This window comes from Mustelus asterias, chromosome 3, assembly GCF_964213995.1.
Source record: "Mustelus asterias chromosome 3, sMusAst1.hap1.1, whole genome shotgun sequence".
Lineage (NCBI taxonomy): Eukaryota > Metazoa > Chordata > Chondrichthyes > Carcharhiniformes > Triakidae > Mustelus > Mustelus asterias.
In genome coordinates this window covers 40,716,494-40,744,029 of record NC_135803.1, presented here as the reverse complement: position 1 = coordinate 40,744,029, position 27,536 = coordinate 40,716,494, and the positions used below count along the sequence as shown (strand labels likewise).

General features: G+C 56.7%; 1 protein-coding gene across 1 annotated transcript; it reads left to right on the top strand.

The window, feature by feature from the left end:
* Window positions 1–22,014: 22,014 nt before the first annotated feature.
* ptmaa (prothymosin alpha a) lies at window positions 22,015–27,107 on the top strand. The gene is made up of 5 exons (XM_078207904.1): window positions 22,015–22,226; window positions 25,092–25,160; window positions 25,251–25,356; window positions 26,077–26,141; window positions 26,530–27,107. The coding sequence occupies exons 1-5, from the start codon at window positions 22,053–22,055 to the stop codon at window positions 26,569–26,571; spliced, it is 456 nt and encodes a 151-aa protein (XP_078064030.1). The 5' UTR covers window positions 22,015–22,052; the 3' UTR covers window positions 26,572–27,107.
* The last annotated feature ends 429 nt before the right edge of the window (window positions 27,108–27,536 follow it).

The window sequence follows — 27,536 nt, the reverse complement described above, 5'->3', positions numbered from 1 at the left end:
CTGAGGGAGAATTTAGCATGGCCAATGCACCTAACCAGCACATCTTTTGGACTGTGGGAGGAAACCGGAGCATCTGGAGGAAACCCACGCAGACACAGGGAGAACATGCAAACTCCACACAGACAGTGACTCAAATGGGAATTGAACCTGGGTCCCTGCACTGAGGCTGCAGTGCTAACCACTGTGCCACTGTGTCATCCTTTTGTGGGTTTTAACAAAAAGGTAAGAATGGAGTTTGCACATGTAGGGGGCGATTCTCCCTAAAGTGCTGAATTGGCGGGAAAACTGTTCTAGATCGCGACAGTTCTGACAATTCAGCTTCTCACCCGAATCTCCGCACTCTGTGCACTGAAGAGGTCCGAGTCGTGAATCTCATTAAAAACCCAGGGGGGCGGGGCCTATTCGCGCTGGAGTCTGATAGTTCTGGAGATCTGCGCATGCGCAGTGGTCCCAAACTGTCAAAATGTCAAACTGCCAACCCGATCGCTGGCCAGCCCGGGACCACCACAGTGCTGCCCCTCCAGCCCCACAGCCCAATCGCGGCCCCCACAACAATTCCCGGGCCAGCCCTGACACCCCCATGTCCTGGAGCACCCCTATGCCCAGGCCCCGCCCCGCAGTAGTGGCCATCCCCCCACCCTCCTCACCCTGGCAGACCACGCCCCACTGACCGCCCCGGGGTCAGACCCTCCTGGAAGCAACTCCCCTGGCAGACCATCCCCCCAGCCCGCCCCAACTGCTGCCCTCCCTCCATACCAAACTGATCACCATGCAGAGTGGCAGCGGGACCCCCCCACCCTCATCAATCGCACCCAGGCCCTGCTTACAGGCCCCACCCCCTTGGCACTGCCCAATGCCTGATGGGCAGTGCCAAGGTGCCCCCTGGGCATGGGCACTTTGTCCCTTGGGCACTGTCAGGGGGCACAGGCTGGCACTGCAAGGGTGCCCATGCCCAGGGGGCACCACCCCGCCACTGCCCAACCTCCTGGGGATCCCGATTTCCCTCCCCCCCCTTCATTCTGGCGGAGTTTCCCGCTAGTTCCCTGAATATGGGGAGCTAGTCTGAACCCCGCTGGAATGGAGTACTTCTAGCAGGATGGGAGATTCGATCGGGACCTGAAAGGTCCCAATAATTAGCAAATCTAAATATTTAAAATAGATTTTTAAAAGATTTAAATGACTTACCTGCCTTCCCGCCAGTTTACAGCGTGGTCTGACCAGCCACTGCTCGTCAGCTCTGTGAGATGCACATGCATTCCCCGTGCATGCGCAAATCCCCGTTCAAGGCCGCAGATGTGCATCTCCCAGCCGGACCCGCCAGTAAAGTGGCGGGCACGGATGGAGAATCGCGGCCGTAGATTCAAACTAACATAACAGATTTATTGAACGAAGATTTCTCTGTACTGCACAGATTACAAGATGAAAGTAAAACAGCAGCCTCTGCAAACACCCGAATGACATCACCATCAAATCATGTGATTATCTCTTAAAGCAACCTGCAACCCTTTTAAATAAATAACAGCAGCGTTCCCTCTAAATGTTTTTTGTGTACGTGGTTATTTAAATGTGCAGCCCCTTTGGTTTTATTTGTGAGGCATGCAAAGTAATTTAAAGAGGTCAAATTTTATGTTGCCTGCATGGGCACTTTTCGGTTTAGTGAGTGCATTCTGGAGCTTAGAATATTGGCAGATGAAGGCACAGTTCCAAGTGGCAGAGTGATTAAAATTAGGGATGTTTAAAAGGAATGTAGGTTTCTTAGACCTCTAAAGGACTGTGGGAGATTACAGAGATGGATGGGTGGGGATTGGGAATGGTGAGGCCATGGAGGGATTTGAAAACAAGTAGTTTTAAATTCTGGCATTGCTTAACTGGGAGATAATATAATCAGCAAGCACAGGGGTAATGGGCGTGAGCTTGGACTCGAGGAGTAGAGTTTTAGTTCATCTCTAGGTTATGAATAGTGGAAAGGGTAGAATATAGAAGACTAGCAGGAGTGCATTGAATAATCAAGTCCAGAGGTAATAAAGACACAAATGAAAGTTTCAGCAGCAGTACTGAGGCAGGAGCAGAATTGGTTGATGTTACCATAGAATGATTACAGTGCAGAAGGAGGCCTTTTGGCCTGTCATGTCTGCACTGCCTCACTGAAGGAGTGCTTTACCTAGTGCCACCCCTGGCCTTCTCCTTATATCACTGATGATCTTCCTTTTCAGATAACAGTCAATTTCCTCTTAAATGCCTTGATTTAATCTGCCTTTGCCACAATCCCAGGTCCCAACCACTTGCTTCATGAAAAGGTTTTCCCTCATGTTTTTCCAGTGGGAAATATTAGATACAATAAGCATAATGAGATAGGAAGTATTGGAGGGACTGGCATCCTGGAAGGTGGATAAATCATGATGTGGAGATGCCGGCATTGGACTGGGGTAAACACAGTAAGAAGTCTCACGACACCAGGTTAACGTCCAACAGGTTTATTCGGTAGCAAAAGCCACTAGCTTTCGGAATGCTGCTCCTTCATCAGGTAAGTCCAGTCATGTACCACAGGGCTCAGTATTGGAGCCCTTGCTATTTGTTGTATACCAATGATTTAGACTTAAATACAGGAAGCATGATTTCGAAATTTGCAGATGACACAAAAATTGGTCATGTAGTTGAAAGTGAAGAGGTTAGCTGTCGACTTCAGAATTATATCAATGATTTGACTGAATTGGCAGAGGAGTGGCAAATAGAATTCAGTCTTTAGAACTGTGAGTTAATGCATTGGGGAGGTCAAACAAAATGAGGGAATACTCAGTAAATGGGAAGATATTGAGAGGAGTTGAGGAAGTGAGAGACCTTGGAGTGCATGACCTAAAGGTGGCAGGACAGATGGACAAGGTGGCCAAGAAAACATATGGAATGCTTTTTTTATTGGGTGACGTATTTAATAAAAAAGCAGGGATGTAATGATGGAACTGTATAAAACGCTGGTTAGGCCACAGCTGGAATTTTGTGTACATTTCTGATCGCCACATTACAAAAAGCACATAATTGTTCCAGAGAGAGTGCAGAGGAGATTGACAAGAATGTTTTCAGGGCTTGATAATTGGAGCTCTGAAGAGAGATTGGACTGGCTCAGATTGTTTTCCTCAGAACAGAGGAGGCTAAGGGGTGACCAAATAGAAGTGTACAAAATTATGAGGGGCCTAGCCAGGGCAGACAGAAAACACGTGTTTCCTCTAGCTGAGACGCCAATTACCAGGCATTTGGTAGGAGGATTTAAGGCATTTGATAGGAGGATTAGAGGGGACATGAGGAAAAGCCTTTTCACCCAAAGCGGAGTGGGCGACTGGAATTCACTGCCTAAGTTGGTATGCGCATTTACTTCTAAAGTGCTCTAACCTACAAGGCTATGGACCAGGTGACGATGGGCTGAATGGTCTCTTTCTGCACAGTAAATTTTCTATGGTTCTACATCTCCATTGCTTCTTTTGTCCATGACCTATGCCCTCTTATTCTCAATCCTTTCACCATTGGGTGCATTTTCTCTTATCTACTCTGTCTGGACCCTTCATGATTTTGTGTACCTCTACCAAATCTCCCATCAAGCTTCTCTTCTCCAAAGAAAACAGTCCCAACCACACCAAACTATCTATACCAAATCTCCCCTCAAGCTTCTCTTCTCCAAAGAAAACAGTCCCAACCACACCAATCTATTTATACCAAATCTCCCCTCAACTTTCTCTACAGGGAAAACAGTCCCAACCGCACCATTCTCTCTATACCAAATATTTTCTTAACCTTCCCTTCTCCAAGGAAAAGATTCCCAACCAGATCCAGCTATCTGTCTATCTTTAGTGGTTTGCGATCCCCTCCATGCAGTTTTGATTTGAACCACAGTTGTTCCCCTGACAGTCACCAGATTAACTCAGTATTTCAAAGACATTTCCTAACAATGGGAGTGCAATGAAAGCTCAAGCTGTGTGATTTCCATTGCAATCAGCACGATGGGCCACCTTTCTGCTGTTTATCTGGCTGGTAATCCTGCCTTGCACTACGGGGCAGGCTGGCTGTGGGGTTGGGGCTGGGTTGAGAGTGGGGCTGGGCTGGTTGAGGTTGGACTGGGTGGCAGTGGGACTTAGCTGGTAGTGGGGCTGGGCTGGAGCTGGGTGGCAGTGGGGCTGGCGCTGGGTGGCAGTGGGGCTGTGCTGGGGCTGACGTTAGCAGTGGGACTGGGCTGGGAGTGGGGCTGGGCTGGCAGTGGGGTTGGGCCTGGGTTGGTAGTGGGGCTGGATTGGCAATGAGGCTGGGTGGGCAGTGGGGTTGGGTTGACAATGGGGCTGGGCTGGCAGTGGGGTTGGGTTGGCGGTGGGGTTGGGTTGGCGGTGGGGTTGGGTTGGTAGTGGGATTGGGCTGGCAGTGGGGTTGGGTTGGCAGTTGGAACTAGGCTGGCTGTGGGGATGGGTTGGCAGTGGGGCTGGGTTGGCAGTGGGGTTGGGTTGGCAGTGGGGTTGGGCTGGCAGTGGGGCTGGGCTGGTTGTGGGGCTGGATTGCCTGTGGAGTTGGGTTGACAGTGGGGTTGGGCTGGCAGTGGGTTTGGGCTGGCAGTGGACCTGGCCTGGCTGTGGGGTTGGGTTGGGTTGGCTGTGGGATTGGACTGGCTGTGGGGTTGGGTTGGCAGTGGGACTGGGCTGGCAGTGGGGTTCAGTTGGCATTGGGGTTGGGTTGACAGTGGGGTTGGGTTGGCAGTGGGACGGGGCTGGCAGTGGGGTTGGGCTGGCTGTGGGGTTGGGTTGGCAGTGGGACTGGGCTTGCAGTGGAGCTGGGCTGGCAGTGGAGCTGGGCTGGCAGTGGAGTTGTGTGGCCAGTAGGGTTGGGCAGGCAGTGGGGCTGAGTTGGCAGTGGGTTGGCAGTGGGGCTGTTTTGGCAGTGGAGCTGTGCTGGCAGTGGGTTTGGGCTAGCAGTGGGGTTGGACTGGTAGTGGGTTGGGTTGGCAGTAGGGTTGGGCTGGCTGTGGGGCTGGGCTGGCTGTGGGGTTGGGTTGGCAGTGGGCCTGATTGGCAGTGGGGTTGGGTTGGCAGTGGGGTTGGGCTGGTTGTGGGGCTGGGTCAGCTGTGGGGTTGGGTTGGCTGTGGGGTTGGGCTGGCAGTGGGGTTGGACTGGTAGTGGAGCTGGGCTGGCTGTAGGGTTGGGTTGGGTGGGCTGTGGGATTGGACTGGCAGTGGGGTTGGGTTGGCAGTGGGGCTGCGTTGGCAGTGGGGCTGGGCTGGCAGTGGTGTTGGGTTAGCATTGGGGCTGGGCTGGCTGTGGGGCTGGGTTGGCTGTGGGGTTGGGCTGGCAGTGGGGTTGGGCTGGCAGTGGAGCTGGGCTGGCTGTGGGGCCGAGCTGGCTGTGGGGTTGGGTTGGCTGTGGGGTTGGGCTGGCAGTGGGGTTCGGCTGGCAGTGGAGCTGATCTGGCTGTGGGGTTGGGTTGGGTGGGCTGTGGAATTGGACTGGCAGTGGGGTTGGGTTAGCAATGGGGCTGAGTTGGCAGTGGGCGGGGCTGGCAGTGGTGTTGGGTTGGCAGTGGGATTGGGCTTGCAGTGGAGGTGGGTTGGCAGTGGAGCTGGGTTGGCAGTGGAACTGTGTTGGCAGTGGAGCTGTGTGGGCAGTGGCGTTGAGCTGGCAGTGGGGCTGAGTTGGCAGGGGGTTGCCAGTGGGGCTGTGTTGGCAGTGGAGCTGTGTTGGCAATGGATTTTGGCTAGCAGTGGGGTTGGATTGGCAGTGGGGCTGGGCTGGCAGTGGGGTTCAGTTGGCATTGGGGTTGGGTTGGCAGTGGGGTTGGGTTGGCAGTGGGACGGGGCTTGCAGTGGAGCTGGGTTGGCAGTTGAGCTGGGTTGGCAGTGGAGCTGTGTGGGCAGTAGGGTTAGGCTGGCAGTGGGGCTGAGTTGGCAGTGGGTTTGGGCTAGCAGTGGGGTTGGATTGGCTGTAGGGTTGGGTTCGCAGTGGGGCTGTGTTGGCTGTAGGGTTGGGTTGGCAGTGGGGCTGGGCTGGCTGCGGGGCTGGGTCGGCTGTGGGGTTGGGTTGGCTGTGGGGTTGGGCTGGCAGTGGGACGGGGCTGGCAGTGGGGTTGGGCTGGAAGTGGGACTGGGCTTGCAGTGGAACTAGGTTGGCAGTGGAGCTGGGTTGGCAGTGGAGCTGTGTGGGCAGTAGGGTTGAGCTGGTAGTGGGGCTGAGTTGGCAGTGGGTTGGCAGTGGGGCTGTGTTGACAGTGGCGCTGTGTTGGCAGTGGGGTTGGATTGGCAGTGGGGCTGAGCTGGCAGTGCGGTTCGGTTGGCATTGGGGTTGGGTTGGCAGTGGGGTTGAGTTGGCAGTGGGGTTGGGTTGGCAGTGGGACGGGCCTGGCAGTGGGGTTGGGCTGGCTGTGGGGTTGGGTTGGCAGTGTGACTGGGCTTGCAGTGGAGCTGGGTTGGCAGTGGAGCTGGGTTGGCAGTGGAGCTGTGTGGGCAGTAGGGTTGGGCTGGCAGTGGGGCTGAGTTGGCAGTGGGTTGCAGTGGGGATGTTTTGGCAGTGGAGCTGTGTTGGCAGTCGGTTTGGGCTAGCAGTGGGGTTGGACTGGCTGTAGGGTTGGGTTGGCAGTGGGGCTGGGTTGGCAGTGGGGCTGGGCTGGCTGTGGGGTTCGGCTGGCTGTGGGGTTCGGGTTGGCACTGGGGCTGGGCTGGCTGTGGGGTTGGCAGTGGGCCTGATTGGCAGTGGGGTTAGGTTGGCAGTGGGGCTGGGCTGGTTGTGGGGCTGGGTCGGCTGTGGGGTTGGGTTGGCTGTGGGGTTGGGCTGGCAGTAGGACGGGCCTGGCAGTGGGGTTGGGCTGGCAGTGGGACTAGGCTTACAGTGGAGCAGGTTGGCAGTGGGGCTGGGTTGGCAGTGGAGCTGGGTTGGCAGTGGAGCTGTGTGGGCAGTAGGGTTGAACTGGTAGTGGAGCTGAGTTGGCAGTGGGGCTGTGTTGGCAGTGGGTTTGGGCTAGCAATGGGGTTGGATTGGCAGTGGGGCTGAGTTGGAGTAGGGTTTGGTTGGCATTGGGGTTGGGTTGGCATTGGGGTTGGGTTGGCAGTGGGACTGGGCTTGCAGTGGAGCTGGGCTGGCAGTGGAGCTGGGCTGGCAGTGGAGTTGTATGGCCAGTAGGGTTGGGTTGGCAGTGGGGTTGAGTTGGCAGTGGGGTTGGGTTGGCAGTGGGACGGGCCTGGCAGTGGGGTTGGGCTGGCTGTGGGGTTGGGTTGGCAGTGTGACTGGGCTTGCAGTGGAGCTGGGTTGGCAGTGGAGCTGGGTTGGCAGTGGAGCTGTGTGGGCAGTAGGGTTGGGCTGGCAGTGGGGCTGAGTTGGCAGTGGGTTGCAGTGGGGATGTTTTGGCAGTGGAGCTGTGTTGGCAGTCGGTTTGGGCTAGCAGTGGGGTTGGACTGGCTGTAGGGTTGGGTTGGCAGTGGGGCTGGGTTGGCAGTGGGGCTGGGCTGGCTGTGGGGTTCGGCTGGCTGTGGGGTTCGGGTTGGCACTGGGGCTGGGCTGGCTGTGGGGTTGGCAGTGGGCCTGATTGGCAGTGGGGTTAGGTTGGCAGTGGGGCTGGGCTGGTTGTGGGGCTGGGTCGGCTGTGGGGTTGGGTTGGCTGTGGGGTTGGGCTGGCAGTAGGACGGGCCTGGCAGTGGGGTTGGGCTGGCAGTGGGACTAGGCTTACAGTGGAGCAGGTTGGCAGTGGGGCTGGGTTGGCAGTGGAGCTGGGTTGGCAGTGGAGCTGTGTGGGCAGTAGGGTTGAACTGGTAGTGGAGCTGAGTTGGCAGTGGGGCTGTGTTGGCAGTGGGTTTGGGCTAGCAATGGGGTTGGATTGGCAGTGGGGCTGAGTTGGAGTAGGGTTTGGTTGGCATTGGGGTTGGGTTGGCATTGGGGTTGGGTTGGCAGTGGGACTGGGCTTGCAGTGGAGCTGGGCTGGCAGTGGAGCTGGGCTGGCAGTGGAGTTGTATGGCCAGTAGGGTTGGGCTGGCAGTGGGGCTGAGTTGGCAGTGGGTTGGCAGTGGGGCTGTTTTGGCAGTGGAGCTGTGCTGGCAGTGGGTTTGGGCTAGCAGTGGGGTTGGATTGGCAGTGGGTTGGGTTGGCAGTAGGGTTGGGCTGGCTGTGGGGCTGGGTTGGCTGTGGGGTTGGGTTGGCTGTGGGGTTGGGTTGGCAGTGAGGCTGGGCTGGCTGTGGGGTTGGGTTGGCAGTGGGCCTGATTGGCAGTGGGGTTGGGTTGGCAGTGGGGTTGGGCTGGTTGTGGGGCTGGGTCAGCTGTGGGGTTGGGTTGGCTGTGGGGTTGGGCTGGCAGTGGGGTTGGACTGGTAGTGGAGCTGGGCTGGCTGTTGGGTTGGGTTGGGTGGGCTGTGGGATTGGACTGGCGGTGGGGTTGGGTTGGCAGTGGGGCTGCATTGGCAGTGGGGCTGGGCTGGCAGTGGTGTTGGGTTAGCATTGGGGCTGGGCTGGCTGTGGGGCTGGGTTGGCTGTGGGGTTGGGCTGGCAGTGGGGTTGGGCTGGCAGTGGAGCTGGGCTGGCTGTGGGGTTGGGCTGGCTGTGGGGTTGGGTTGGGTTGGCTGTAGGATTGGACTGGCTGTGGGGCTGGGCTGGCTGTGGGGTTGGGTTGGGTTGGCTGTAGGATTGGACTGGCAGTGGGGTTGGGCTGGCAGTGGGGTTCGGCTGGCAGTGGAGCTGATCTGGCTGTGGGGTTGGGTTGGGTGGGCTGTGGAATTGGACTGGCAGTGGGGTTGGGTTAGCAATGGGGCTGAGTTGGCAGTGGGGCGGGGCTGGCAGTGGTGTTGGGTTGGCAGTGGGATTGGGCTTGCAGTGGAGGTGGGTTGGCAGTGGAGCTGGGTTGGCAGTGGAACTGTGTTGGCAGTGGAGCTGTGTGGGCAGTGGGGCTGGGCTGGCAGTGGTGTTGGGTTAGCATTGGGGCTGGGCTGGCTGTGGGGCTGGGTTGGCTGTGGGGTTGGGCTGGCAGTGGGGTTGGGCTGGCAGTGGAGCTGGGCTGGCTGTGGGGCCGAGTTGGCTGTGGGGTTGGGGTGGCTGTGGGGTTGGGCTGGCAGTGGGGTTCGGCTGGCAGTGGAGCTGATCTGGCTGTGGGGTTGGGTTGGGTGGGCTGTGGAATTGGACTGGCAGTGGGGTTGGGTTAGCAATGGGGCTGAGTTGGCAGTGGGCGGGGCTGGCAGTGGTGTTGGGTTGGCAGTGGGATTGGGCTTGCAGTGGAGCTGGGTTGGCAGTGGAGCTGGGTTGGCAGTGGAACTGTGTTGGCAGTGGAGCTGTGTGGGCAGTGGGGTTGAGCTGGCAGTGGGGCTGAGTTGGCAGGGGGTTGCCAGTGGGGCTGTGTTGGCAGTGGAGCTGTGTTGGCAATGGATTTTGGCTAGCAGTGGGTTGGATTGGCAGTGGGACTGGGCTGGCAGTGGGACTGGGCTGGCTGTGGGGCTGGGTTGGCTGTGGGGTTGGGTTGACTGTAGGGTTGGGTTGGCAGTGGGGCTAGGGTGGCTGTGGGGTTGGATTGACAGTGGGATTGGCTTGGCAGTGTGGCTGGACTGGTTGTGGGGCTGGGTTGGCTGTGGGGTTGGGTTGGCTATGGGGTTGGGTTGGCAGTGGGGTTGGGTTGGCAGTGGGGCTGGGTTGGGCAGTGGGGCTGGGCTGGCGGTGGCATTGTGTTGGCAGTGAGGCTGGGCTGGATGTGGGGTAGGATTGGTAGTGGGGCTAGGCTGGCAGTGGGGTTGGCAGTGGGGCTGGGTTGGCTGTGGGGCTGGATTGGCTGTGGGGTTGGGTTGGCAGTGGGTTGAGCTGGCAGTCGGGTTGGGCTGGCAGTGGAGCTGGGCTGGCTGTGGGATTGAGTTGGCTGTGGGGTTGGGTTGGCAGTGGGGCTGGGCTGGCAGTGGGGTTGGGTTGACAGTGGGGATGGGCTGGCTGTTGGTTTGATTGGCAGTGGGGTTGGGCTGGCAGTAGGGTTGGGTTGGCAGTGAGGTTGGGCTGGATGTGGGGTTGGGTTGACAGTGGGTCTGGGCTGGCAGTGGCATTGGGCTGGCAGTGGGATTGAGCTGGCAGGGGGGTTGGGGTGTCAGTGGGGTTGTGTTGCCAGTGGGACTGGACTGGCAGTGGGCTTGGGTTGGCAGTGGGGCTGGGTTGGCAGTGGGGCTGGGTTGGCAGTTAGAGCTGGGCTGGCAGTGGGTATGGGTTGGCAGTGGGGCTGGGCTGGCTGTGGGATTGGGTTGGCTGTGGGGTTGGGTTGGCTGTCGGGTTGGATTGGCAGTAGAGTTGGGTTGGCAGTGGGGCTGGGTTGGTTGTGGGGCTGGTCTGAAAGTTGGGCTGGGTTGGCAGTGGTTCGGGCTGTCTGTGGGCTTAGGCTGGCAGTGAGGGTGGGTTGGCAGTGGGGTTGGCTTCGCAGTGGGTTTGGGTTGGCAGAGGGGCGGGGCTGGTTGTGGGGCTGGGTTGGCTGTGGGGTTGGGTTGGCTGTGGGGTTGGGTTGGCAGTGGGTTGGGCTGGCAGTGGGATTGGGTTGGCAGTGTGGCTGGATTGGCAGTGAGGTCGAGTTGGCAGTGGGGCTGGGTTGGCAGTGGGGTTGGGTTGGCAGTGGGGCTGGGTTGGCAGTGGGGATGGGTTGGCAGTTGGGCTGGGCTGGCAGTGGGGTTGGGTTGGCAGTGGAGCTGGGTTGGTTGTGGGGTTGGACTGGCAGTGGGGTTGGGTTGGCAGTGGGGCGGGGCTGGTTGTGGGGCTGGGTTGGCTGTGGGGTTGGGTTGGCAGTGGGTTGGGCTGGCAGTGACATTGGGCTGGCAGTGGGATTGAGCTGGCAGGGGGGTTGGGTTGTCAGTGGGGCTGGGCTGGTTGTGGGGCTGGGTTGGCTGTGGGGTTGGGTTGGCAGTGAGGTTGGGTTGGCAGTGGGTCTGGGTGGCAGTGGGGCTGGGTTGGCAGTGGGGCTGGGTTGGCAGTGCGGCTGGGCTGGCAGTGGGGCTGGGTTGGCAGTGGGGCTGGGTTGGCAGTGAGGTTGGGTTGGCAGTGGGGTTGGGTTGGCAGTGGGGATGGGTTGGCAGTGGGGCTGGGTTGGCAGTGGGGCTGGGCTGGCAGTGGGGTTGTGTTGGCAGTGGGGCTGGGCTGGCTGTGGGGTAGGATTTGCAGTGTGGGGGCTGGCAGTGGGGTTGGGTTGGCAGTGGGGTTGGGTTGGCAGTGGAGCTGGGTTGGCTGTGGGGTTGGACTGTCAGTGGGGTTGGGTTGGCAGTGGGGCGGGGCTGGTTGTGGGGCTGGGTTGGCTGTGGGGTTGGGTTGGCAGTGGGTTGGGCTGGCAGTGACATTGGGCTGGCAGTGGGATTGAGCTGGCAGGGGGGATGGGTTGTCAGTGGGGCTGGGCTGGCTGTGGGGTTGGGTTGGCAGTGGGTGTGGGTTGGCAGTGGGGCTGGGCTGGCTGTGGGATTGGATTTGCAGTGGGGTTGGGTTGGCAGTGGGGTTGGGTTGGCAGTGGGTTGGGCTGGCAGTGACATTGGGCTGGCAGTGGGATTGAGCTGGCAGGGGGGTTGGGTTGTCAGTGGGGCTGGGCTGGTTGTGGGGCTGGGTTGGCTGTGGGGTTGGGTTGGCAGTGAGGTTGGGTTGGCAGTGGGTCTGGGTTGGCAGTGGGGCTGGGTTGGCAGTGGGGCTGGGTTGGCAGTGCGGCTGGGCTGGCAGTGGGGCTGGGTTGGCAGTGGGGCTGGGTTGGCAGTGAGGTTGGGTTGGCAGTGGGGTTGGGTTGGCAGTGGGGATGGGTTGGCAGTGGGGCTGGGTTGGCAGTGGGGCTGGGCTGGCAGTGGGGTTGTGTTGGCAGTGGGGCTGGGCTGGCTGTGGGGTAGGATTTACAGTGTGGGGGCTGGCAGTGGGGTTGGGTTGGCAGTGGGGTTGGGTTGGCAGTGGAGCTGGGTTGGCTGTGGGGTTGGACTGTCAGTGGGGTTGGGTTGGCAGTGGGGCGGGGCTGGTTGTGGGGCTGGGTTGGCTGTGGGGTTGGGTTGGCAGTGGGTTGGGCTGGCAGTGACATTGGGCTGGCAGTGGGATTGAGCTGGCAGGGGGGATGGGTTGTCAGTGGGGCTGGGCTGGCTGTGGGGTTGGGTTGGCAGTGGGTGTGGGTTGGCAGTGGGGCTGGGCTGGCTGTGGGATTGAGTTGGCTGTTGGGTTGGGTTGGCTGTGGGATTGGATTTGCAGTGGGGCGGGGCTGGTTGTGGGGCTGGGTTGGCTGTGGGGTTGGGTTGGCAGTGGGTTGGGCTGGCAGTGACATTGGGCTGGCAGTGGGATTGAGCTGGCAGGGGGGTTGGGTTGTCAGTGGGGCTGGGCTGGTTGTGGGGCTGGGTTGGCTGTGGGGTTGGGTTGGCAGTGAGGTTGGGTTGGCAGTGGGTCTGGGTTGGCAGTGGGGCTGTGTTGGCAGTGGGGCTGGGTTGGCAGTGCGGCTGGGCTGGCAGTGGGGCTGGGTTGGCAGTGGGGCTGGGTTGGCAGTGAGGTTGGGTTGGCAGTGGGGTTGGGTTGGCAGTGGGGATGGGTTGGCAGTGGGGCTGGGTTGGCAGTGGGGCTGGGCTGGCAGTGGGGTTGTGTTGGCAGTGGGGCTGGGCTGGCTGTGGGGTAGGATTTGCAGTGTGGGGGCTGGCAGTGGGGTTGGGTTGGCAGTGGGGTTGGGTTGGCAGTGGAGCTGGGTTGGCTGTGGGGTTGGACTGTCAGTGGGGTTGGGTTGGCAGTGGGGCGGGGCTGGTTGTGGGGCTGGGTTGGCTGTGGGGTTGGGTTGGCAGTGGGTTGGGCTGGCAGTGACATTGGGCTGGCAGTGGGATTGAGCTGGCAGGGGGGATGGGTTGTCAGTGGGGCTGGGCTGGCTGTGGGGTTGGGTTGGCAGTGGGTGTGGGTTGGCAGTGGGGCTGGGCTGGCTGTGGGATTGGATTTGCAGTGGGGTTGGGTTGGCAGTGGGGTTGGGTTGGCAGTGGGTTGGGCTGGCAGTGACATTGGGCTGGCAGTGGGATTGAGCTGGCAGGGGGGTTGGGTTGTCAGTGGGGCTGGGCTGGTTGTGGGACTGGGTTGGCTGTGGGGTTGGGTTGGCAGTGAGGTTGGGTTGGCAGTGGGTCTGGGTTGGCAGTGGGGCTGGGTTGGCAGTGGGGCTGGGTTGGCAGTGCGGCTGGGCTGGCAGTGGGGCTGGGTTGGCAGTGGGGCTGGGTTGGCAGTGAGGTTGGGTTGGCAGTGGGGTTGGGTTGGCAGTGGGGATGGGTTGGCAGTGGGGCTGGGTTGGCAGTGGGGCTGGGCTGGCAGTGGGGTTGTGTTGGCAGTGGGGCTGGGCTGGCTGTGGGGTAGGATTTACAGTGTGGGGGCTGGCAGTGGGGTTGGGTTGGCAGTGGGGTTGGGTTGGCAGTGGAGCTGGGTTGGCTGTGGGGTTGGACTGTCAGTGGGGTTGGGTTGGCAGTGGGGCGGGGCTGGTTGTGGGGCTGGGTTGGCTGTGGGGTTGGGTTGGCAGTGGGTTGGGCTGGCAGTGACATTGGGCTGGCAGTGGGATTGAGCTGGCAGGGGGGATGGGTTGTCAGTGGGGCTGGGCTGGCTGTGGGGTTGGGTTGGCAGTGGGTGTGGGTTGGCAGTGGGGCTGGGCTGGCTGTGGGATTGAGTTGGCTGTTGGGTTGGGTTGGCTGTGGGATTGGATTTGCAGTGGGGCGGGGCTGGTTGTGGGGCTGGGTTGGCTGTGGGGTTGGGTTGGCAGTGGGTTGGGCTGGCAGTGACATTGGGCTGGCAGTGGGATTGAGCTGGCAGGGGGGTTGGGTTGTCAGTGGGGCTGGGCTGGTTGTGGGGCTGGGTTGGCTGTGGGGTTGGGTTGGCAGTGAGGTTGGGTTGGCAGTGGGTCTGGGTTGGCAGTGGGGCTGTGTTGGCAGTGGGGCTGGGTTGGCAGTGCGGCTGGGCTGGCAGTGGGGCTGGGTTGGCAGTGGGGCTGGGTTGGCAGTGAGGTTGGGTTGGCAGTGGGGTTGGGTTGGCAGTGGGGATGGGTTGGCAGTGGGGCTGGGTTGGCAGTGGGGCTGGGCTGGCAGTGGGGTTGTGTTGGCAGTGGGGCTGGGCTGGCTGTGGGGTAGGATTTGCAGTGTGGGGGCTGGCAGTGGGGTTGGGTTGGCAGTGGGGTTGGGTTGGCAGTGGAGCTGGGTTGGCTGTGGGGTTGGGTTGGCAGTGGGTTGGGCTGGCAGTGACATTGGGCTGGCAGTGGGATTGAGCTGGCAGGGGGGATGGGTTGTCAGTGGGGCTGGGCTGGCTGTGGGGTTGGGTTGGCAGTGGGTGTGGGTTGGCAGTGGGGCTGGGCTGGCTGTGGGATTGAGTTGGCTGTTGGGTTGGGTTGGCTGTGGGATTGGATTTGCAGTGGGGTTGGGTTGGCAGTGGGGTTGGGTTGGCAGTGGGGTTGGGTTGGCAGTGCGGCTGGGTTGGCAGTGAGGTTGGGTTGGCAGTGGGGTTGGGTTGGCAGTGGGGCTGGGTTGGCAGTGGGGCTGGGTTGGCTGTGGGATTGAGTTGGCTGTTGGGTTGGGTTGGCTGTGGGATTGGATTTGCAGTGGGGTTGGGTTGGCAGTGGGGTTGGGTTGGCAGTGGGGTTGGGTTGGCAGTGCGGCTGGGTTGGCAGTGAGGTTGGGTTGGCAGTGGGGTTGGGTTGGCAGTGGGGCTGGGTTGGCAGTGGGGCTGGGTTGGCTGTGGAGCTGGGTTGGCAGTGGGGCTGGGCTGGCAGTGGGGCTGGGTTGGCAGTGGAGCTGGGTTGGCTGTGGGATAGGATTGGCAGTGGGGTTGAGCTGGCTGTGGGGTTGGGTTGGCAGTGGGGCTGGGTTGGCAGTTAGAGCTGGGCTGGCTGTGGGGATGGGTTGGCAGCGGGGCTGTGCTTGCTGTGGTGTTGGGTTGGCAGTGGGTTTGACTTCGCAGTGGGGTTGGGCTGGCAGCGAGGTTGGGTTGGCAGTGGGGTTGGGTTGGCAGTGGGGCTGTGTTGGCAGTGGGACTGTTTTGGCAGTGGGGTTAGGCTGGCAGTGGGGCTGGGTTGGCAATGGGTTGGCAGTGGGGCTGTGTTGGCAGTGGAGCTGTGTTGGCAGTGTGTTTGGGATGGCAGTGTGGTTGGACTGGTAGTGGGGTTGGATTGACAGTGGGGCTGGGCTGGCTGTGGGGCTGGGTTGGTTGTGGGGTGGGTTGGCAGTGGCGCTGGGCTGGCTGTGGGGTTCAACTTGCAGTGGAGCTGGGTTGGCAGTGGGGCGGGGCTGGTTGTGGGGCTGGGTTGGTTGTGTGGCTGGGTTGGCAGTGGGGTTGGGTTAGCTGTGGGGCTGGGCTGGCAGTGGGGTTGTGCTGGCAGTGGGGTTGGGGTTGGCTGTGGGGCTGGGCTGGCAGTGGGGTTGTGCTGGCAGTGGAGCTAGGCTGGCTTTGGGATTGGATTGGCTGTGGGGTTGGGTTGGCTGTGGGATTGGACTGGCAGTGGGGCTGGGTTGGCAGTGGGGCTGGGTTGGCAGTGGGGTTGGGTTGGCAGTGGGGTTGGGTTGGCAATGGGGCTAGGCTGGCTGTGGGGTTAGGTTGGTAGAGGGGCTGGGCTGGCTGTGGGGTTGGGTTGGCAGTGGGGCTGGGCTGGCTGTGGGGTTGGGTTGGCAGTGGGGCTGGGCTGGCTGTGGGGTTGGATTGGCTCTGGGGTTGGGTTGGCAGTGGGGCTGGGCTGGTTGTGGGTCTGGGTTGGGTGTGGGGTTGGGTTGGCTGTCGAGTTGAGTTGGCAATGGCGTTGGATTGGCAGTAAGGTTGGTTTGGCTGTGGGCCTGGGCTGGCAGTGGGATTGAGTTGGTAGTAGAGTTATGTTGGCGGTGAGGATGGGCTGGCTGTGGGGTTGGGCTAGCTGTAGGGTTGGTTTGGCAGGGGGGCTCGGTTGGCAGTGGCATTGGGTTGGCAGTGGCGTTGGGTTGGCTGTGGGACTTGGCTGGCAGTGGGGCTGGGTTGGCAGTGGGGTTGGGCTGGCAGTGAGGCTGGGTTGGCAGTGGGGCTGGGTTGATAGTGGGGCTGGGCTGGCAGTGCGGTTGGGTTGGCAGTGGGGTTGGGCTGGCAGTGGGGTTTTGTTAGCAGTGGGGCTCGGTTGGCAGTGGGATTGGGCTGGCATTGAGGTTGGGCTGGCAGTGGGTTTGGGCTGGCAGTGGTGTTGAGCTGGCATTGGGGTTTGGTTGGCAGTGGGGTTGGGCTCTCAGTGGGGTTTGGTTGTCAGTGAGACTGGGCCGGCAGTGGGGCTTGGTTGGCAGTTGGAGCTGGGCTGGCAGTGGGGATGGGTTGGCAGTGGGGCTGGGCTGGCTGTGGGGCTGGGTTGGCAGTGGGGCTGGATTGGCTGTGGGACTGGGCTGTCAGTGGAGCTGGGTTGGTTGTGGGGTGGGTTGGCAGTGGGGTGGGTTGGCAGTGGGGCTGGGCTGGCAGTGGGGTTCAACTTGCAGTGGGATTGGGTTGGCAGTGGGGCGGGGCTGGTTGTGGGGTTGGGTTGGCTGTGGGGTTGGGTTGGCTGTTGGATTGGACTTGCAGTGGGGTTGTGTTGGCAGTGGGGCTGGGTTGGCAGTGGGGTTGGGTTGGCAGTGGGGCTGGACTGGCAGTGAGGTTGGGATGGCAGTGGGGCTGGACTGGCAGTGCGGATTGATTGGCAGTGGGGATGGGTTGGCAGTGGGGCTGTGTTGGTAATGGAGCTGTGTGGGCAGTGGGGTTGGGCTGGCAGTGGGGTTGGGCTGGCAGTGGGGTTGGATTGGCAGTGGGGTTGGATTGGCAGTGGGGTTGGGTTGGGAGAGGGGCTGGGCTGGCTGTAGGGTTAGGTTGGCAGTGGGGCTAGACTGGCTGTGGGGTTCGATTGGCTGTGGGATTGGGTTGGCAGTGGGGCTGGGCTGGCAGTGGGGTTGGGTTGTCAGTGTGGTTGGGGCTCAGTTGGCAGTGTTGCTGGATTGGCAGTGGGGCTGTGTTGGCAGAGGGGTTTGGTTAGCAGTGTGCTGGGTTGGCAGTGGGATTGGGCTGGCAGTGGGGTTGGGCTAGCAGTGGTGTTGAGCTGGCAGTGGTGTTGAGCTGGCAGTGTGGTTGGGCTGGTAGTGGGGTTGAGCTGGCAGTGGGGTTTGGTTGTCAGTGGGAATGTGCTGGAAGTGTAGTTGGGTTGGCAGTCGGGCTGGGTTGGCAGTGGGGCTGGGCTGGCTGTGGGATTGGGGTGGCTGTGGGGTTGGCTTGGCAGTGGGGTTGGGTTGGCAGTGGGGCTGGGTTGGCAGTGGGGTTGGGCTGGCAGTGGGGTTGGGCTGGCAGTGGGGTTGGCTTGACAGTGGGTCTGGGTCTGCAGTGAGGTTGGGTTGGCAGTGGGGTTGGGTTGATAGTGGGGCTGGGCTGGCAGTGGGGTTGGGTTGATAGTGGGGCTGGGCTGGCAATGGGGTGGGCTGGCAGTGGGGCTGGGCAGGGAGTGGTGTTGAGCTGGTAGTGGGGTTTGGTTGGCAGTGGGATTGGGCTGTCAGTGGGCTTTGGTTGGCAGTGGGGTTGGGCTGTCAGTGGGGTTTGGTTGTCAGTGGGACTGGCTGGCAGTATGGGTGGGTCGGCAGTGGGGCTTGGTTGGCAGTTAACATAGAACATAGAACATAGAAAGCCACAGCACAAACAGGCCCTTCGGCCCACAAGTTGCGCCGATCACATCCCCACCTCTAGGCCTATCTATAGCCCTCAATCCCATTAAATCCCATGTACTCATCCAGAAGTCTCTTAAAAGACCCCAACGAGTTTGCCTCCACCACCACCGACGTCAGCCGATTCCACTCACCCACCACCCTCTGAGTGAAAAACTTACCCCTGACATCCCCCCTGTACCTACCCCCCAGCACCTTAAACCTGTGTCCTCTCGTAGCAACCATTTCAGCCCTTGGAAATAGCCTCTGAGAGTCCACCCTATCCAGACCCCTCAACATCTTGTAAACCTCTATCAGGTCACCTCTCATCCTTCGTCTCTCCAGGGAGAAGAGACCAAGCTCCCTCAACCTATCCTCATAAGGCATGCCCCCCAATCCAGGCAACATCCTTGTAAATCTCCTCTGCACCCTTTCAATGGCTTCAACATCTTTCCTGTAATGAGGTGACCAGAACTGCGCGCAGTACTCCAAGTGGGGTCTAACCAGGGTCCTATAAAGCTGCAGCATTATCTCCCGACTCCTAAACTCAATCCCTCGATTAATGAAGGCTAGTACGCCATACGCCTTCTTGACCGCATCCTCCACCTGCGAGGCCGATTTAAGAGTCCTATGGACCCGGACCCCAAGGTCCCTCTGATCCTCTACACTGCTAAGAATGGTACCCTTCATTTTATACTGCTGCTCCATCCCATTGGATCTGCCAAAATGGATCACCACACACTTATCCGGGTTGAAGTCCATCTGCCACTTCTCCGCCCAGTCCTGCATTCTATCTATGTCTCGCTGCAACTTCTGACATCCCTCCAAACTATCCACAACACCACCTACCTTGGTGTCGTCAGCAAACTTACCAACCCATCCCTCCACTTCCTCATCCAGGTCATTTATGAAAATGACAAACAGCAAGGGTCCCAGAACAGATCCCTGGGGCACTCCACTGGTCACTGACCTCCATGCAGAGAAAGACCCCTCCACAGCCACTCTCTGCCTTCTGCAGGCAAGCCAGTTCTGGATCCACAAGGCAACAGCCCCTTGGATCCCATGCCCTCTCACTTTCTCAAGAAGTCTTGCATGGGGGACCTTATCGAACGCTTTGCTGAAGTCCATATAGACCACATCCACCGCTCTTCCTTCGTCAATGTGCTTGGTCACATTTTCAAAGAACTCAACCAGGCTCGTAAGGCACGACCTGCCCCTGACAAAGCCGTGCTGACTACTTTTGATCATACTAAACTTCTCTAGATGATCATAAATCCTGTCTCTCAGGATCCTCTCCATCAACTTACCAACCACTGAGGTTAGACTCACCGGTCGGTAATTTCCCGGGCTGTCCCTGTTCCCTTTCTTGAATATAGGGACCACATCCGCAATCCTCCAATCCTCCGGAACCTCTCCCGTCTCCATCGACGATGCAAAGATCATCGCCAAAGGCTCCGCAATCTCCTCCCTCGCCTCCCACAGTTGGAGCTGGGTTGGCAGTGGGGATGGGTTGGCAGTGGGGCTGGGCTGACTGTAAGGCTGGGTTGGCAGTGGGGCTTGGTTGGCTGTGGGGTTGAGTTGGCTGTGGGTCTGGGTTGGCAGTGGAGTTGGGTTGGCAGTGGGGCTGGGCTGGCAGAGGGGTTGGGCTGGCAGTGGGGTTGGGTTGGCAGTGGGGCTGGGCTAGCAGTGGGTTTGGGCTGGCAGTGGAGTTGGGCTGGCTGTGGGATTAGGTTGGCAGTGGGAGTGTGTTGGCAGTGGAGCTAGGTTGGCAGTGGGGCTGTGTTGGCAATGGGGTTGGGCTGGCAGTGGGGCTGATTTGGAGGTGGGTTGGGACTGGGGCTGTGTTGGCAGTGGAGCTGTGTTGGCAGTGGGTTTGGGCTGGTAGTGGGGTTGGATTGGCAGTGGGGCTGGGCTGGCTGTAGGGCTGGGTTGGTTTTGGGGCTGGACTGGCTGTGGGTTTGGACTGGCAGAGGGGTTGGTTTGGCAGAGGGGCGGGGCTGGTTGTGGGGTGAGGTTGGCTGTGGGGTTGGGTTGGAAGTGGTGTTGGGCTGACAGTGGGGTTGGGCTGGCAGTAGAGCTGGGCTGGTTGTGGGGTTGGGTTGGCTGTGGGGTTGGACTGATTGTGGGGTTCGGTTGGCTGTGGGGCTGGGCTGGCAGTGGGGTTGGGTTGGCTGTGGGGTTGGGTTGGCAGTGGGGTTGGGTTGTCAGTGGGGTTGGGTTGTCAGTGAGACTGGTCTGGCAGTGGGATTGGGTTGGCAGTGGGACTGGGTTGGCAGTTGGAGCTGGGCTGGCTGTGGGGATGGGTGGGCAGTGGGGCCTGGTTGGCAGTGGGGCTGGGCTGGCATTGGGGTTGGATTGGCATTGGGGTTGGGCTAGCAATTGGGTTGGGTTGGCTGTGGGTTTGGGTTGACAGTGGGGCTGGGCTGGCTGTGGGGTTGGTTTGGCAGTGGGGCTGGGCCGACTCTGTGGTTGGGTTGGCAGTAGGGTTCAGCTGGCAGTGGGGTTCGGCTGGCAGTAGGATTGGGTTGACAGTGGGGTTGGATTGGCAATGGGGCTGGGTTGGCAGTGGGATTGGGCTGGCAGTGGGATTGGGTTGGCAGTGTGGTTGGGCTGGTAGTGGGGTTGGATTAGCAGTGGGGCTGGACTGGCTGTGGGTTTCGACTGGCAGTGGGGCGGGGCTGGTTGTGGGGCTGGGTTGACTGTGGGGTTGGGCTGGCAGTGGGTTTGGGCGGGCAGTGGAGTTGGGCTGGCAGTGGGGCGGGTTGGCAGTGGGGTTGGGTTGGCAGTGGGGTTTTCTTCGCAGTCGGGCTGGGCTGGCATTGAAGCTGGGCTAGTAGTGGGGTTGAGCTGGCAGTGGGGTTGGGTCGGCAGTTGGGTTGGGTTGTCAGTGGGGTTGGGTTGGCAGTAGGACTGGGTTGGCAGTTGGAGCTGGGCTGGCTGTGGGGATGGGTGGGCAGTGGTGCTGGGCTGGCATTGGGGTTGGATTGGCATTGGGATTGGGCTAGCAGTGGTGTTGGGTTGGCTGTGGGTTTGGGTTGACAGTGGGGCTGGGCTGGCAGTGGGGTTCGGCTGGCAGTAGGATTGGGTTGACAGTGGGGTTGGATTGACAGTGGGGCTGGGTTGGCAGTGGGATTGGGTTGGCTGTGGGGTTGGGCTGGCAGTGGAGCTGGGCTGGCAGTGGGATTGGGTTGGCTGTGCGGTTGGGTTGGCAGTGGGGCTGCACTGGCAGTGGGGTTGGGTTGGCAGTGGGGTTGGGTTGGCAGTGGGGCTGCACTGGCAGTGGGGTTGGGTTGGCAGTGGGGTTGGGTTGGCAGTGGGGTTTTCTTCGCAGTCGGGCTGAGCTGGCATTGGGGCTGGGCTAGTAGTGGGGTTGAGCTGGCAGTGGGGTTGGGCTGGCAGTTGGGTTGGGTTGTCAGTGGGGTTGGGTTGTCAGTGGGACTGGTCTGGCAGTGGGATTGGGTTGGCAGTAGGACTGGTTTGGCAGTTGGAGCTGGGCTGGCTTTGGGGATGGATGGGCAGCGGTGCTGGGCTGGCATTGGGGTTGGATTGGCAGTGGGGGGTTGGGCTGGCAGTGGTGTTGGGTTGGCTGTGGGATTGGGTCGACAGTGGGGCTGGGCTGGCTGTGGGATTGGGTTGACAGTGGGGCCGGGCTGACTCTGTGGTTGGGTTGGCAGTAGGGTTCAGCTGGCAGTGGGGTTCGGCTGGCAGTAGGATTGGGTTGACAGTGGGGTTGGATTGGCAGTGGGCTGGGTTGGCAGTGAGATTGGTCTGGCAGTGGGGTTAGATCGGCAGTGGGGTTGGGCTGGCAATGGGGTTGGGGGGCAGTGAAGCTGTGGTCGCTCCGCGCTGCGCGAGGTCCGTGTGTTGCGAATCACCAGCGAGGTGCCAGTGCCCGTGACGCCACCTGATTGACATCCTGACCCGCCAATCACAATAGCGCTGCGTCAATGGACATCTTATGAATAATCAGCAGGACCAGCGACCAATCAGTGTGGAGGGGCGGCACCTACTTTTGGACCCCGCCCCCCCATCGGAATTGACCAATGACGACGTGCCGACACCCAAATGGAGGCGGATGGAAACAGTTCCATCCCAATCTGAAACGGGGGGGGTGATTAAAATAAATTCCATGTGTTTTTTTAACAATCATTTCCCTCTTCCCTTCGACGCCAGGTCATTGGGCGGAATGGCGGAAAGGAAAGTTTTGCCCGACGGCGTCGTCGAGCGGGTCTGATGGTGGTCCAATGGGAGAGGCGGGCTGGGGGGGAGCGTCTGTCCAATGGGAGAGGCGGTCCTGGTGGTGGGGCCAATGGGAGAGGCGGGCCCGGGGAGCGTGCGTCCAATGGGAGAGGCGGGATGGGAGCGCTGATCCAATGGGAGAGGCGGGCCGGGGATGCGCTCGTCCAATGGGAGGGCCGGGCGGGAGTCACGTGACTTTAAACGGGGAGCGGTGACGCGGGCGGTGTGTAAATGCGCGAGCCGCCGCCGGGAGCCCCGCACTCTCGGCTCGAGCCATATTTGCATTGTTCCCAGTGCCGCGGCCGCCGCCAGCAGCAGCAGCAGCTCCAACTCCAAACAGCAACATCCACACCGACTACAATGTCAGACAGCAAAGTAGAAATCAGTGTCGAGCGAACCCAGAAGGTAACCTGGTTGCTGCTTTTGTGTGTGTGTGTTTTGTTTTGCGGGGGGAGCGGAATGTGCTGCTGGGGTTTGATGGAGAGGGTAAAAGAAAAAAAAAGTAACAAAAAAAGGCAACACTCCTCATGTTGAAACATGTGAAAGGAAGCACGGGGCTTTGTGCTTAAAGGCGGCATGTCTTGGGATGTTGATTGATTGTCAGCAATGGCACCACTTCTGGAAATGAGGAGGGAAAAAAACTTTCAATGGACAGTTCCTGATTTTTTTTTAAAAAAGGAACATATTGCACATCCTGCAAGTGTTGAAGGTGCCCGACACTGGTGAAAGTTGGCGTTTTGCTCTGACTTTGGACAGGGGAGGGGTGGATTTGTTAGGAAAGCTGCGTTTGTTCTTCTCTCTCGGACAGAATGCTGTTTGTGGAGAAACTTCTGCATTTGGTCCCGGAATGGGAAAGTGGCTGAAGGGGCAAGTGTGGATGTTGTGATCGAAGTCCCGAGTTTCATCTGCTGCTGCTGTTGTTGTTGTTGGCGGAGAGTTGTCTCACTTCGCTTTTATTGTTCCTAAGATCCGGTGCGTTCCGGGGGATTCGACCTTCCTTCTGTAAACTGTGGTGATTAAATCAATCTCCCCCCACACCGGTCGATCGCGCCATTTATTTTTCGCCCAGGTTCTCCTGGCCGGTCGCCGCTGTTGTCTAATCCTATCTGTTCGGATACAGTTGAATTGCATTGTAGCAACATCAAAGGAGGGGAGGGCAGTTTGAGAGGCTGCAGCTCTCCTCCCAGCGCCTCGTTCACGTCCACCTTATCTTGTTTGTGTTCAGCTTCCAGTTAAATGACCTGATTTCCCGCCACTGGCAGCCAACCCCCCCACCTCCCCCCTTTTTCAAGTGCTCGGTGTGTTGACAAGAGGTTTTTGGAGTTGGCTCTTTTTTTATGGATGTTGTGAAGAGCGCGATGTCTGGGTATCACTGACTCCCATAAGGGCGCATGCATTGAAATGTATCGGAGCAAATATCATGTATAATTTTTAAAAAAACCCCAATCTAAAGAGACTGTTTAGCCAAGTCAGATTGAGGTTTACGTAAAATCAGATGCGAGTTGTTGACTTTAACATTTCTCATAGTTTTCGCGATATGCTGAACAAATACATCGATCGGCTCCAACTCTTGTGGCTTTTCTCAAAGGAAGATGTAATGTTAGACACACGTATCCATTTTTTTTTGATTAAAGGTTGGCGGGGGGGCGGATGTTGCACCGTGCTGTAAATATCTTTCTGGTTAATGAAAGAATTAGTCTGAGCCTTGAGGTTTAAATTGTATTGTTTTTTTTAAAAAAAACCCTTTTGTTTTCCCTCCCCACCCCCGCAAAAAAAAAAATAGATCCAATCTGCCCAGTTCATTCTCTAGAAGCCGATTTAGCAGCACACTGAGCGGTACCGGGAATTTCTGACATGTTTGACATTTGTCTTGAGGAATATAGTCGGGGTTTGAAGCGTGGGAGCCGGAGCTTGAACTTCCTTCCGTCTCCCAAACCCCGGCTCTTAATCGCGCTTTATGGGACCGAGTTGATCCCAACCGATCGACTGGTTTTAAAAGGTGACCGACTCTTTGGGAGTTGGTATAAATATCCCGCCTCCCCCCCCCGTGTCGTTGAGCTGATTTATGTGACTGCTTCTTCTTAAATGCTGGCGGACAAATCACTTTGATCTTTTCGGGGCAGAGAAGAAAGGATAATATCGGCTGGCGGAAAGGTGGCCTCCGGGGATGATGCTGGCGATAACCGGATTAACAGATCCAGATTAGCAAGCAATTTCAGCCACATTGAGTCGGCGGGGGGCGGGGGGGGGGGGGGGGGCGATTAGATCGCGAGGTGCAAAGTGAAAGGTGGCGATACATCTTTTCCCATCGGGATGGAAATGTTGCCAAAGACAACATTTGTATCGACTGGAAACCTTGTATCGAGTGGGAGAAAAAAATATATTTTGTCATCTGAGGAGTTGACTTTATCGAAAGTGTAATTTTTTTAAATCGGTGGGTTACAAAGTGTAATTTTCAATAGGTGAGTCTTTTTTTCTCATCGGGATAGAAATGTTGCCAAGAACCTTGTTACCTTGCTTGTATCGAGCAGTAAAAAGATTTTGGCATCTGAGGAGTTCACTTTTTTGATTTAAAAAGTGTATTTTTGAATAGGTGGGTTAAAAAAATTCCATCGTTGTCCAGATGGATCATTAGTGCTGAAGCGCTGTACTCCTGTTCAGGGAGGCAGGACGTGTATTTCTCAGAATGCTGGATCCGGCCATACAACTCTTAAGGTGCACGGGGAGAAAAAAAGCGAGCTAATGTTGTGGATCTGTTGCGCTTGGGCGACTCGCACACGAGAAGTCCGCTCTTGGAGATGGCGGAGCAGAAAGGTGGATGTGTGCTATTGCTGGCACCGGACGCGTGTAGGTGGTGCATACGGAGCAGGCTGAGGAGAGTTTGGAGGAAGGCAGGGTGGTTAAACAATAAGGCACATTACCATTCCCAATGTGCCCCGTGGCTTCACGCAAGCTCCATTTAAAGAGGACGGGGCGGGCGGGGACACCTCGCGATACCACTGGGCTGGGCGGTGCCGATCGCTGGGGTTGGCCAATAAATAAATACTGGCACACAAACCTATTCCGACCTCCATGTTACTCGACATTTTAAATATCCAGAGCTGACGGGCTTGCTTGTTGCCAGTACATGGTATATTTAGATGCTCCCAAGAGTCTCAAACTTCAAGACAGAAGACTTGAGTCATGAGAGGTAGCCCCCACACCACCCCGTGTTCGCATCATTTGGCCCGTTGCAAGAAGTTTGATGTTTCTATTTTTTCTTCTTCTCAGGACTTGAAGAAAACTCAAGAGGTAGATCCGGAAAACGGGAAAGGTGACGCACCAGCCAATGGAAACGCTGTAAGTTGCCAATTATTTGCTGTTATTTTTTTAAAATCCTGGACACGGTGTGAATGATTTTTTTGACATGGTTGTATTCATTTTGAACAGGGCAATGAAGAAAATGGAGAGGAAGTTGAAGAGAATGCAGACGAAGTAGAGGACGAAGAAAGTGAAGATGTTGGTGAAGATGACGAGGAAGAAGAGGATGAAGAAGGTAAACTTGCTTTCACCAGAGTTTTACAGATTAATTTGTAAGTCAGTGGGTAGAAATATTGCATCTACTACTTAAATGACCCAGGTAAAGGGTTATTGGACAATAAGTTTGGACATAAGTTAATATAAGTACAGAAATTTGCAAAGCACAGCTTTAAAGGCATCATTATGGTGTTTGGAGTACACCAGGACCTCTAACTTAAGACATCACTGGATTTCTTCAGTCTAGTTTCAATTCACTGATAGGCTTAACTTTTTGGACCCCTGGTCCCACCTTTTTTAGCCTATAATAATGTTTTAATCACTTTCATAGGTTGAAGCATCTTTGTAGCATTTTGAGTCCTTTTGACATTGCCAATTTGTGTTCAATTTTCTGTTCCCATTTTGTTACTCAAATATTAATGTTCAGTTACTATTCTCTACAGTGACACTGCTGGCCATTTGGGGAATGGCAAGTGATGTTTCCAAATTTTGGCTGTTTTGCTGTGTTCTTCTCACTTTAGGAGTGGAACAGTTAGTACTATGACTCAACAGGGTTCAGTGTTTGTTTAAACTTGTCACTTGTCTGAATTGAAGCAAATGGGGCTTTTCTTCATGCATTTTTGAGTGGAACTAAGCATTGGACCCAAAGCCTGACAGGGTGAAGATAGAGGGAGGATGTTTTCTTTGCAATTTTGCTTGTGCTTATTCGCTGTTAATAGGATGGCTTCTCTCTCTTTAGACGAGGAGGGTGATGATGAGGAATGTGAGGGAGCTGCAGGAAAACGGGAGGCTGAAAGTGATGAGGTATGTGATTCTGATTTTTTTTTTGTGCTCTCTTCAATGAACTGTAATTGAGATTCATGAAAGTGGTTTCTTAATATTTGAATTAAGTTTGGGGGGGGAGAAAGTAAAAAGATATGTTCGTTTCTGTGGTTTGGATATAATTGGGATTAGACTATAAAGACTGCTGTATTATCTGCACTGAAAATCAATGTATGTTTTCATATTCAAATTAAAATGTGACATTTTTTAAAAAAGTACTGGAACTCTTGGCAAGATCATGAAACTTGCTTTCAATTAGTATCTAGCTGCAATGACAAACAAAAGTCAAGTCAGTGTTTGTATTTAAATTGTTTTGAAATGAGGCAAGATGACAAAAATCCTTATTCATCAATGTTTTTCAACTCCATAGGATGATGTTGCAAAGAAGAAGCAGAAAACAGATCATGAATAAGCTGTATTTTCATCCACATTTTCCCCTACTTTTTTTTTCTGTTGGAAAAACTTGGTCATCTTCACTAAGTAGAGTGTACACCAGTGCAAGTCAACTGCAGAGTTTTTAAAATAAAATTACTAAGACTTCATGGCCCTACTTCTTTCTTAAAATCCTAAAGGAGAATTTGTTTGTATTTTTATTTACATTTTATATTTTTGTACATATGGTTAGAGGTCAGCCAATTTAAACAGTGATCTCTGGTGACCAAACAGGGCTTTGAAGTTCTTCTGTAAAACTGACTTTACTGGTGGTTTGACCATGTCTTGGCCACATTATCTTAAAGGTAATCTGTAAAAACAAAATTAATTTTGAGCATTCCAATAACTGTATGTACTTTAGCTGTACTATAAGTAGTTGGTTTGTATGAGGTGGAAAGGCCAAAGATCAAGGTTTTTTTTTGTCTGAAATACTGTCCATTGTGGCCTGTTGTATGTGTGAAAAGTTTGTTGTCCACAATAAACCGGAATTTTATTTTGCTGAGTTTTTCTGATGAATTGACTTGTTGAGACTTTATTTAAATGCACATTACAGTTTATAATATTCCATACACTGACTGACTAAATGAAAACAAAGGAATAAGCTTTTCTGTCATCTGTAGGAACACTGCAATTGTCGGCAGCCACCTTCATCCTTGAACTCTGATTTGTTCTGTGTTGAAATGTTGAGTAAACATAGCTTATAATGCCAAACATAATGAGGGTGGACACAAGTGAAAACACAAACATGCATTGGCTACTTCTAATGGATTAATATGTGACATATGATTACATTAAAATCTCTCCAATTGGAGAAGTTATTTAAGATGCTAAGTAGCAAGTCAAATGAACAAACAATTTTTATTTTGAGTTTCAGATTATAGAACAAACGGGAGATAATCAGTTTTTTTTCCTTGAAACCTAAAATCGCAATTGAGATTCCAGATG

What these genes read in the sequence shown, in the direction of transcription:
- ptmaa (XM_078207904.1), top strand. Translation starts at nt 22,053, where the DNA reads ATGCGCGAGCCGCCGCCGGGAGCCCCGCACTCTCGGCTCGAGCCATAT. An exon ending in CACCAGCCAATGGAAACGCT is followed by an intron (nt 25,161 to 25,250) that starts GTAAGTTGCCAA and finishes CATTTTGAACAG; the next exon opens with GGCAATGAAGAAAATGGAGA. An exon ending in GGGAGGCTGAAAGTGATGAG is followed by an intron (nt 26,142 to 26,529) that starts GTATGTGATTCT and finishes TCAACTCCATAG; the next exon opens with GATGATGTTGCAAAGAAGAA.